Source organism: Mixophyes fleayi, chromosome 5 (genome assembly GCF_038048845.1).
Source record: "Mixophyes fleayi isolate aMixFle1 chromosome 5, aMixFle1.hap1, whole genome shotgun sequence".
NCBI lineage: Eukaryota > Metazoa > Chordata > Amphibia > Anura > Limnodynastidae > Mixophyes > Mixophyes fleayi.
The window spans coordinates 108,205,757-108,218,511 of record NC_134406.1 but is presented as its reverse complement, the minus strand read 5'-3'; the positions used below and the strand labels follow the sequence as shown (position 1 = coordinate 108,218,511).

At 38.2% G+C, this 12,755-nt stretch overlaps 1 protein-coding gene across 2 annotated transcripts in view; it reads right to left on the bottom strand.

The window, feature by feature from the left end:
- Nucleotides 1-12,755, bottom strand: part of LOC142157724 (maternal DNA replication licensing factor mcm6) — a 140,601-nt gene that overhangs the window by 103,982 nt on the left and 23,864 nt on the right. For both annotated transcript variants that reach the window (XM_075211297.1, XM_075211298.1), the window contains exons 3-4: nt 12,457-12,567; nt 6,582-6,831 (exon numbers count right to left, since the gene is read on the bottom strand). In XM_075211297.1, the coding sequence (XP_075067398.1) occupies nt 6,582-6,831; nt 12,457-12,567 (361 nt within the window). The remainder of the gene's footprint in view (nt 1-6,581; nt 6,832-12,456; nt 12,568-12,755) is intronic.

The window sequence follows — 12,755 nt, the reverse complement described above, 5'->3', positions numbered from 1 at the left end:
ATGTTTGTCAGACTCACATAATGTCCCTGAGGAAAGTAGTATACTGAAACATTGGAATTAAATACACCCATTTGATAGAAGCTACAATTTGTCTTAAGTCCTTGCGTGCCGCCTCACCTGGAAAATTATAATAAAAAATATACACACACACACACACTATACATTTATACCTATATATCTTGTACCTATATGAAAAGGTCTTACTATTAATGGAAAATGCCAGCTAACTTGTAAAAGCAATGGGATTTGTCCTAATGTTATGTAAGGCTCATGTAATTTTAAATTTAAGACATCTAAATGTCAGGGTAGATTAGATTTATTTTCTCGAGTAGTCATTGAGGCATAAAAATGGAGCAGATACATATCTTTCCATTTAACAGTGGAGAGCCAGAAAGTGGTTCAATTGTGAAGCATGATAATAGTTCATAATATAAGGCATGGCCACTATCCTTCCTTTTTTCTGAAGTCAGCACATTACTGATTTTTTAATGTGGGAGAGGAGGAGAATTATTTCCACAAATAGCTCTTAAATGCATTTGATAATGAATTTAAGGAGGTCAGTGGGACTGGGATGTTTTATAAAACAGTAAAAAAGGATAAAGGAGGCAATCCTCCCTCACACTGACATATTTAATCAGCTTCCAGAAAAGTATTGATCTAAGCTTATCCAAATTATTAACTTGGCTAACTTTGTACTTGTTACATTAGGATGTTTGTTGTCTACATACTGTAAGTAGGGAAAATAATGCAGTCACAATTTTAATTTTAAAAGAGTGAATTTAATCTAACAAGTCAGGAAGGAGAGTAATTTTAAAATCCTCCCTATATCACATTACAGTTCAAATGGTGAATGTTGACACCAGATTTAGATCCCATGGAGCCACAGAAAAAGGTAGGGGGGTGACTATGTCTTAACATCTGGCAATAAAGCCAGTCTTCTCTGAAAAAAAACTTAAAGATACTTGATCCTTGGTGCTTAGAAAGTAGAATTAAAAAGCCTCTTCCTGTCACACCAGGTGATATAAAGTCTCCACTCTGGTAATTCTTGGCTGAAATCAGCTTCTTTGCCTTTAGCATGGTTTGGATTACTTTATCCGACAACCGCTTTGTTCTCAAAATCAGGGCTTCAGCAATCATGCCATCAAAGCCAGTTGCTGTAAATCTTTGCATAGAAATTTCCCTTGGCTTAACAAGTCTGGTCTGAGAGGGAAATGCCATGACTGACATGCAGAGGATGTCTGTGTACCAGGATCTTCATTGCCAATCTGGAGCCACCAGAAAGACCCAAACCCCCTCTTTCCAATATATATATAGGATCCTCATAAGCATTGACATTGGGGTGGGGGGGATGGATGTAAAGAAGGTGAAACTGCAAAGGTGTCTACTAAGACCAGAACAGAAAACCTCTGCAAAGATCCTCCTTCTTCAGCCACCAAAGGAGCAAGTGATGCACCCTCTGGGAAAGGCGTATTACCTCACCAGAACCAGACAAAGTTGGGATTTATTCCACTTGGAGATAAGTTCCAATTGAAACACTGGCATGAAACTGGGCAAATGGGATCATATTAAACATCAAAATGATTTTGCAGAGAACTCTCATGCAGAAATGAATGGAAGTTGGTCTGTGAGCTAACAAATACTTTACTATGTTCTGCAAGGATAAAACCTTGGCTGTCTGTAAGAACACCCTCTGTTTCTGGGTGTTGAAACATAAGCCCAAATAGACCATCTGCTGTGAAGGAGTTAGTTTGGACTTTTTGAAATATAGAATCCACCCATGGGACTCGAAAGTCTGAGCAGTCTCCCACAGACGAGCCAGAAGACCAACTGTCAACTCTACCTTTATCAACAGATTGTCCAAATAGGGAATAATCTTTATTCCCCTGGAAAGTAGCAGAGCAGGCATGACTGCCATGACTTTGGTAAAAATGCCTTGGGGCTGTGGTCAGACCAAAGGAAAGCGCATGAAATGGGTAGTGGTGAGACTGGCAAATCTGAAAAGGCAATGATTTCCTTCCCAAATAGGAACATGTAGATAAGCCTTCCTGATGCCCAAGGACAGCATATACTAGTTATTTTCCATGCCGTTCACTGCCGATTTCAGGGATTCCATCTTGAGTCTATCTGCCTGGAGCTAGGTGTTTAGCGCTTTTAGATTCAATTGAGCAAATAAAAGGAATTAGGGTGCTCTTGCTGAGTGATTGCTGCACCTCAAATATATAAATTGAACACAATAAGAGGGTGTAAAATAAAATGGAATGCCAAGTTATAGAGAATGGAGATCTGTTTGTGGTTAGCAAAACCAATTGATACTGACTCACATCGTAGGCTTAATGATTATAGCTCTTTTTAAAAAAAAGTAGCGTTGTTCCCAGCATGATGGAATAAAAGTTAATACATCGTCTGCTTGGACCTGGATATCATACCCTAGAAATTCCTACAAGCGATCCTGTTCTTGGCTCCTTCTGTTTGCCGATGTTCGGCATCCACGCCTGGTGTAACTGGAGTTCTCGTCACGTCTAACGCTATAATCATTAAGCCTACAATGTGAGTCGGTATCAATTGGTTTTTCCAACCACAAATATATCTCCATTCATATATAGAAGCACTATTACATAGCATTCCATTTTATTTTGCACCGTTTTATTGTGTGTTTGCTTTTAGATTCAAGATGGACCTAAATGAATGGTCTGGTATCTGAACCAGGAATCGGTTTGAGTAAAATCCCAAAGTTCTTTGATGATGCAGGACCAGGACAACCACGCCTGAACAAATCAGAGCCTGATTAACCTCTTGCCTGAATAAGGTTTTCTTTTGTCTGTGGGAAGCCCTGTGGTGAAAAGTCTTCTGGGTGGGGGCCCAAGGAGGTCTAAAATGTATCCCCGCACCACAATCCCTCTCACCCAGGCATCCATGGTGGACTCTAACCACTGATTTTGGAAAATAAATAAATGGGCTCCCCACCAGCGAAGAATCTGTGTGGGCAGAATGCCCATCATGCTAAAGGTTTGTCAGGTAATCTAGCCCCCCAAGCCTGTTTTCCCGCTCTACAAATCTCCCCTCAGGGCCAAAGTCTGCCAACTAGATTTCCTAGCCAGAAACTTCCCTGAGAACCAAAAGGAGCGAAATTTTGCAGCTCCATCCCCTGAGGCCTGGCTGATAATCTTATCTTGCTACAGATACCTCATCCCTAGAGAAAGGAATGGACTCTAGAGTATCTTTAGGCTCAACATCAGCTTCCCAACATTTCAGCCAGAGAGTGTGATGAGCAGAGATTGTTGAAGTTGAAATCCTAGCTCCAATCAATCCAGCATCTAGTGTTGTCTCCCCCAAATACTCTGTAGCTCCTTGAATTTATTCCACTAAAGGCAACAATTCAAATCCCACACGACTAGCTTTCAGGCATTCTGAAATAGGAATTGAGGTCTGGTGTGGTCCATGCCTCCCCCAACAAATCCTGTAGCTGGAGAGGGAGGAAAAAAAACAAAACAAAAAAAACAAACAAAGTTTTATTTTAATTTAAATCTTAGTGATGTTTCAGAAATACATGGAACCTCTCTGTCTTGGATCTCCGATACCAGGTGCACTGCTTGAATCGTATCATCCAATCCCTGTTGGGTATAAGTATCCTCTTCAAAGTATAAAGTATCCTAATCTGAACCGCCAACTACCTCACCCTCATCTTGGGAGAACTCCCCAGAATCAGACCCCAATTCACGCTGGGGAAGCACTCATCTAAGCTTGCAACAGTTCTGAAGCATTGCAGAATTCTACATCTTTTCTAAAGAGGAGGAAACTCAGATTAAGCCCAGCACAGAAGTTGCCAAACTTCTTGCCCATAGCAGCTTCTCCTGGGATACCTCCATGGGACACACTGGCACCTGGCTAAGCCTGAGTCCCCCTAAATTTAACTCTGATCCTCAAGGTATCTGGAAAGGACCTCTCACGAGAATGGTTCAGCTGACCATTCTCAGCAATTGCACTGGTTAAAAACGTAACCTAGGCTGGTAGATTGCCCAGGCTGGCTCCACCACATTCGTACAAAGGCCTTTAGGTTCACACGGCATCTGAAACTCAGGCTGCGCGTAAAACACTTATGTCTAACTGCCCCAGAGATAATTTAAGTATGATATTCACAGCATGTAAAATTTTTTACAGTAGTCCTTTTTACAGCATAAGCTCTGGAAAAACTCCCGTTGTCAGACATAGCAGAAAAGCAAAGAGTAGAAAATAACAGAACACTATCAAACAAAAGAGTGTGAACATGTATAACAGATGCAAGTTAACATCATTCAAACCACCCCTTACTACACAGGACTCCAACTGGTATAGAAGGGGAGAAGATGGTTTGAAATCAGGTATGCTACTTCTAGCATGCCTCACTCTCCGTAAAAGAGCATGCCAAGGAGGAGGGTCTAAGGACCTCCATATGCAGGAACAAACCTTAAACCCAAGCCCAGTACCAAGATGGCCACTGTCCTAAAGGGGCCATCCCTTCCACTAAATTAGTGCCTAGCAGGGGATTCCTGTAATAGTAACCCCCAACTGATCTGTCCACCAGCTAACTAATTAAAGGTCATTACTTCATTAGTACCTTTTACTTTTTATTTTTTAAAGCAGTGAAACAGCCTTTTTATAGCAAACACACAAGCTAAACAGTTCCTAGCCCGGTGCCTTACTGTGGCTTGTGCTTAGCTCTCACCCAGCATAGTGCTGGGAGAGAGAGTCTTACCTACCTTAGGCCACTCTCCAGTGCGTGGTGGTGCGGTCACTGCCTCCCGCTGCTATTGCATGGGACTCACAGTCAGACCTGCGATGGCAGCGACTGGTTCCCTTAGAGGAATCCCTTGTTGGAAGCGGTGAGCTGGCATCTGAGGCATGACTCTGCACTTCCGTTTCTTCTGCGTGATGCATTCTGCCCCCCCCATCAGCCTCTAACCGCCCAGACAGCTTCGTCTCCACCGGGCAGATTTAAACAAACACCACTATGTGTCTCTGGACCGCAATCATGAATGGTAGGGCGGAGGGAAAAATTCAAACAAAACTAAAAGCAAACTGCTATAGAAACTATGCCCAAAGTTCCCCGCTCTAACAAAACTTTGAAAAAAACTGGCAGGTATGGATGAGCTACAACTAAATGTTGAAATTTAAAGTGGACTCACTTCTATGCTACACTGAATACTCCCAATGTCCGGGGTCACCCTATCGGAGGACAGAGAAAATCCAAGTCTGGGCATTCACTTTGACTGTACATGGAGGAAATAATTAAAAATTTAATTTAACACTTCATTAATTTCAGCTTCAGAAATTTATTTCTAAATACTACTGTTTAGCCTTATTTAGGTCTTAAATTGATCATGATCATCCGAATTATATTTATTATGTGTACTATTTTTGTGTGAGTTTTTTTTTGTACAACATTGGTCAAAGTGCATGCAGAAATACAAATTTTCATTCAAAGTGCAATATAAATCCCATTAGAAGTACTTTGGAGGTGGTGGAAAAATAAGTGCAGTACTGGGGAGAGAAAGGTTGTACACGCTCTCTTCAATACAGGGAATGCCCCCAATCATATGCTGCTCCTCCACCAAATTATCTAAATTACTACAAAAGAAAATCCCATTTTCTACTTATTGGTGCAAAAGTAGGTGGACTAATCCACCTAATCCTCACTCAGTCAGGAAAGCTTACCTGTCCAAATCCCCACATTAGACTGAAAATTCTGTACCCTCCCCACAAATTCATGTGACTATACATAAAAAAAACATAGTATATGTTTAAAAGTAAATAAATGCAGCATTTACACTTTCATAAGCCCATTCTGATTTTTGGGAATTTTCTTACTGTATCACATATATTAAAACTTTCTACTGCGCCACAATTACATTAATTCACACTGTATGCAGACCATCTTCTAGGATTGCTCAGAGGTTGTGAGGAAAAAGCCTGGGAAGACCCAAACTGTACCTTACCTCCCCTGGTTTTCTATATCTAGTTGCGCTAGATCTAGGTTTCCTTGCCTCACAACAACATGAAATTGGACGAACTGTGTCCCGAAAACTTGACCATTTTACACCCAGACACTGAAGCCTCTCTGCCAGAACAACTCTGCTACTATTTGCAAAGTTTGGCCTCCTTTTTATGAATTCGATACTTCTTGTATCTTTGCCATTGTGCCATTTTCTTCCCATTCCTTTGATGTTGCTACAACATGTCTGTTCTTATATTTGTTCTTTACTTTCTACTTTTTTGGTACATGAGTTACATTCATGTGTAGCAACAGAGGCAGGGCATTGTCCACATCAAGTACCTTAGCTCAAACCAACATCAGATTTCTGGACCCCTTCACACTTACGTCTTCTAGACTCTTCCTATGAGGTGACCCCTCCCCCGAGTATTATTCTTGTACCATACATTGCAGTGACTACTTCCACTCTATTCGGATCATATAGACAAAATGATATCAAGAGTTGAGAAAAATCTTATTTATAAAAAACAGTTTTCAGCTTTGTATTTTACACCAAAAGTATAACTATGGTATAGAGTAAAAACAAACCAAACAATCACATTAAAAGTGGTACCTTCTGAAAATCAACAAAACGAGATTTGTTGGTGTCCAATGTAAATCTGCGGCGGTTGGCACAGACTGGATTTTTACATATAGTTGGCTGTGTATACTTGAACTGTTGTTCCACATCTTTGACTACAGACTGGCAGTCCATACAAAGGAAAGTGCCACTGACAAGTTCAGGGTGGACAGGATGCGTCCTCACAACTTGCCCACTAATGCGAACCAAAGTTCCAATTTTAAAAGAACAGAGTTCACGTATCCTATGAAAACATATATTAAGAAATAGAATAAAAACATGTGTAACACAATCAATACTGAAAATAGATATAGAGCTCTCTTATGTTGCTGCTTCAGGAGTGGATCTGGATATCACCCATCGATCCAAAACAAAAAATAATATATAAGATACCACACCTATAGGCGCTACACATTGAGGAAATAAATACAGTCCAATATAAACTTATTGTTGTAATGTAAAATAACAGAATGTCTATGACGTTCAGTTCATCAAGGTCCTTCCATAGAATATTTTCATCAAGATGATTTAATTCAGTATTCATATTCATAAAATTGGAACATGTGAAAAGAAAAGGGAAAACAAAAATCCCATAGTGCATTATCTTTCACTCCAATTTATTGACATAATAATAAACAATAAAATCTATAAAAACATTCACAAATCCTAAAGTAGTAGATTATGGCCGCCTACCAGAAAGGACCGATGGTTTGCGTGTTGTATTAAGTCTTTTACTCTGAATCTCCTTAGAGGGTTGGACAGCCAAAACTACAATTTCCGTGTCCACCCAACATGTTTTGACCCTCAAAGGGTCTTTTTCAAGGCACATGCATATATATAAATATATATATATATATACACACACACAAATTGTGATGGTCTCATTTTTATAGTGTCATAGTTCTAATTTAAGATCTCGTTTATGATTGGTGTTGATGAGTTCTCATCAATACCAATCAAACAAGATCTTAAATTATTACAAATATATTATTCTTCTCATATAGAATTCATATACAACATATATTGATTTTGAACTTGATAGTGTATTGACAAAAAAAGAAATAATTCAATATTTACATACTCAGTTATCAACATACCGATCATGGGATTTCTTATAATTCATAGTGACAACAGTAAATTCAATCATATAATCTCTTTGAATCAATCACGTCAGAGCTGCTCACAACACCGCCTCGGATTCTTCTGAACATGTGCCTCAATTGGCCTAAACGGCGAGCTTGAATCTCGTTATTGGTTATCATAGTTACAGGGGGATAAACCTTGATAGTGTAGATGGAACTGCTCATAGGTCAATATCTAATCATGTGACTAAGTAGTCGGTAAGTTTAAATCGAGTCAATAGTTACAATGGTGATAAAGATCTTCATATATCACCATCTCTATCCAGTCCGATCATGTGACTTCATTCATCACACGAACAGCTGCAATTACATTTAGATAAAATCATAAAGATAGGTTAACCGGTTTTATGATGTCTTTACATTTAATGGTACTGTCTTTTTTATTTAGTGGGGACAAAGTGATTACTACATTGATATCACTATTTAGATCAATAAATTCATTAATTGACAAGTTTAAAACCTGTCCCTAGTTGTTATACTAAAAGTGATTGATCCTGGCGTTTCCTACCTTAGCTTAATCTGTCATCTTATTCACATGAAAAAAGACTGGAATTTAATTAAAGTCCCTATCTCTATTACATCAAGTCAGATGGCTAGGCTGGCCAATCGGTAAGTATACATGTTTCTTTTAGTGGTATGTAAACATCCCCATTACATCAGATCAGGGGACTAGGCTGGCCACTGAGTAAATAGAAATGGTTAATATAGGGATATGTAGACATTAAATGACTATCTGTATGGAATGCCATCATATATTAACATTCTCCCCACAGTAAGTATAAAATTTAATTAGAAATTTTGTCTAATGTAATAAATGACCACTAAAAAGCCATCCCCACTTGATCGGATTGACCAATTGGCACATTTAAACCACATCAATGATTGTTGTACTGAAGAGATGAATATCTTACTAACTCTATTTGGTTGAAATGAACATTTCATTTGTTAAACAAGAAAACTGAAGTTTCATCATATATACATTATGGGGTACATCAAACCTTTCCCATATAATATAAATATATTCCCATAGTGCCTGTTCCAAATATATAGAAAAAAAAACACATCTAATACACACATCTAAAGGGTGCAATATATGCCAAGTATAATCTTTTTTATTTTATTGCCTTCTTGAAGCTCAATATTTTTCATTGAGTTGATCAATGATATATAATCTTAATAGATTATGTATTAAATAGAGGATATCAGATCATAGGAACAAATGGAGCTCAAAGTCGGCATTTAGACCATTCTGGTTAAGGAATTAAATTTATGAATACAATACATTTCCTTATTTGCTAGTTTGGACATTATATCTTTATTTTTACAATCTGATTGTACTAGAGATATACGTATAAAATCAATAATCCCCTTTTCAGAACATTTATGCTTCTCCTTAAAATTATTTAAAAGTGGATGAGTCAGTATACCCTTCTTAATATTGTACAGGTGTTCAGCCATACAAATTTTTAAAGGGCGAGTGGCACATCCAATCTAATATTTGTTACACCTGCACTTTAGAATGTACACCATATTTTTACTGTTACAAGTAATGAATTGATTGTTTTTGTATTTTCTTCCTTGTATTTCAAACTCAGTATTTTTTTTCTTCTTATTCTCCGTAAATGTATTTCTCCACATCTTACAAATTCCACACCTTAAGAAACTTTTAGGCAGATTAATTTTGACCGAGTTTGGTAAAGAACCTTTCACTAATTTTTCCCTTAGATTTTTCGCTTTTCGATAAATGAATTTTGGTAATTTTGGCAAATGGGGACCAATAATGTTGTCTTTTTTTTTTAAAAAAAGACCCCAATGTTTTTTTTTTACCATCTTTTCGATCTCTGTTTACAATTGAATCTTGTTATAAAAGACCATTGTGCATACCTATCTTCTCTTATAGGTTTCTTCGCCAAATATTCTTTTCTGTCTAATTGGATCACTTTTTCCTTAACTGTTTGAATTATAAATTCTGTAGGAAATCTGCTGATGATCTTTCCGCTTCCTTAATGAACTCAACATCTTCTGTGCAATTCCTCCGAAAACATGCAAATTGACTGTACGGAATGTTATGGAGTCATCTACGATGATGTTCGCTTGAATTTGGTATTAGCGAGTTGGAATCAGTTGGTTTCTTGTACAATTTGGTGTGTATCAGATTTTTTTTTATATAGACAGGTCTAAAAAGTTGACATTTACTTGATTTGTCTCAAATGTAAGTTTAATATTAAATTGATTGGTGTTCAAAGATTGACAAAATATATTGAAGTCTAACGCATTCCCCTTCCAAATAAATAATATGTCATCGATAAATCTGACCCACGATGCCAGATTCGCCCCAAGGTGTTCATGAAACCATATCCCTTCCTCCTCCCAGAAGGCTATGAAAAAATTGTCGTAACTTGGGGCAAACCTCGTACCCATCTGGGCTGACATTTTGTATATAATATTGCTGGTCATAATAAAAATAATTGTTTTCCAAGACGAACGTGATCCCCTCTTAAAGGAATTGCCTCATATCCGGATTGACATTTTTAATCAAGAAATGATCCGTAGCAGCTAGACCGTTATTATGGTCTATGATGGAATATAATGATTTGACATCAGCAGTTACTAAAATCCAATCTACGTTCCAATCTAATTAACATAATTTGTTTAGGATGTCCCTTGTGTCCTTTATATAAGATTTAGTTGTTGATATCAGTGGTTGTAAGTATGAATCAATGACGGCCGAAAGATTGGAAGTGATAGAATTTACCCCTGAAACTATTGGTATGCCTGATGGCTTGAGTACATCTTTATGTATTTTGAGTAAAATATATAATGAAGGAGTTAAAGATTTTTCAATATTGATGAAGGTATATATCTCTTCATCAATAACTCCTAAGCTTTCTTTGAATCTTCTTTTTTTTTACTTCAATAGATTTTTATTGAGTTTTTCAAAGTTAAATGGGGTACAGAAAAAAGAAAGGGTAACAAGCACAGTTGGGGAAACAAACAAAAAGGGGGGGGGGTCACTCAATTGAAACAGCAATCTTATAGCATGCACGTTACTTTGAGAAACAGAAATAACATATACACATTGGTCTTTCTCATGGTACACCAGATGGGGAGGTATTAATGCCTAGGTAGCGCAGATAACCCACAGGCAGAGCCTATTAGTTAGGCTGGGGTTCCTCTATGAGGGCTGCTGGGGAGGGAGGGGGTGAAGTATTTGAAGCTACTCGTGATCTACCAGAGCCCTCTAACATATTCGTGCCAGCTAAACCATTTGAAAATTGGATTGGAGGCGGATGACGTATAGGGCACATCCGTAGTTTCCATTTCAAAACTATACTGGATCTTAGACACGACCTTAGTGATGCTGGGGGGAGCAGGGGACTTCCAGTTCTGAGCTATTGCTGCTCTAGCAGCTATTAGTATGTGTCCTAATACATAGCGCTTATAGCTAGGAACCACAGGCTGATATATATGTAGCAGGGCTACCTTCGGGTCAAGAGGGACAGAAACTCGCAAGACCTCCGAAATCAAAGCGGATATCTCGCCCCAGAACGTCTGGATCACCGGGGATGTCCAAAAGACATGATAAACATCTGCTATCTGACCACATTGACGCCAGCAGAGTTTAGACTGACTTGGCCATATCTTATGAAGGCGATCCGGGGTGAGGTAGAGCCGATTGAGGAGCTTAACATGCATTTCGGTGTGATTGATGCATCTAGACATGCGGTGTGAGGAAATGTAGATCTTTTCCCACTGCTGGAGGGAGAGAGTCATACCAATATCTGCTTCCCAACGTGCCTGAGTCGGAGTCTTGGAGGCTGGGACCAGGGACTGGGAATAGCGGTACCAAAATGTTATTCCTCCCCTACTACCTGCCTTTGTTAATCTATCTAGGACCTGACCTGGAAATGTGGACAAGGCTTGGGGGGTCCTGGAAGACGCCCCCACCCAATGTTTAATTCTCATATATTTAAACATCTCAGACTGAGGCAGATTGTATTTGTCCCTAAGCACGTCGAAGGGGACGAAAAGGGTCTGCGCAAACATATCCGCCAGTGAGACTATCCCTCTATTTTTCCATACAGTAATATTGATATCCGGCAAGAGTTTGGACAGTGCTTGGAGGGAAAGATTGCGAGAAGGGAGTACAACGTCCTTGTGCAACCCAATAAATTTATCCCATACCCGTAAGGCATCCGAGATAGAGTTCTTTGAATCTTTTGAATAGGATCTTATTTGATCATCTTATAGGTATTTTTAGCAGTTTGGCTGTCCAATCACCTGATGAGGAGCGATCACCCTATAAGGAGATCCAAAGTTAAAGACTTTTATTACAACACGCAGACCAACGGTCCGTTCTGGTAGGCGGTCAATATCTACAAAAGGATTTGTGATTTTATTTTTTTATAGATTTTATTGTTTTTTATTATGTCAATAAATTGGAGTGAAAGAATGCACTATGGGATTTTTGTTTTCCATTTTCTTTTCACATGTTCTAATTTTATGAATATGGATACTGAATGAGATCTTTATGAAAATAGTCTATGGAAATACCTTGATGAACTGAACTTCACACAATAAAAAAAAAAAATGTAAAAATAAAATTATGCATAACTTATTTAGAATTTTCTGCAAATATAGGGCAGTGAAATTCTAAGCTAGATTTTTGTGTAAATGTAACTAATCCTACGGCCTTTCAGCATATTATCAAAAATAAAATTACTTACTTTTGACGAGCAGGAAAATCTGAAAATGCAACATAGAATTCTTTGTTTGCTGGAATGTTTCCCATTTGTCTCACAAAGTTCCGAACAGCCCGGCAGAGGTGAGGATATACTCTGTTAGAAGATAATAGCATAACGCGGTTATGTCAAAGTGGTTGTAAAGTGTAATATATATATATATATATATATATATATATATATATATATCTATATCTCATCACAAGAATGTATGTTCAGATTTCAAACATAACATATGTTAAGTGTTTCTCTTTTGGAATACAAGGTTGCAGTGGGGGGTAAGA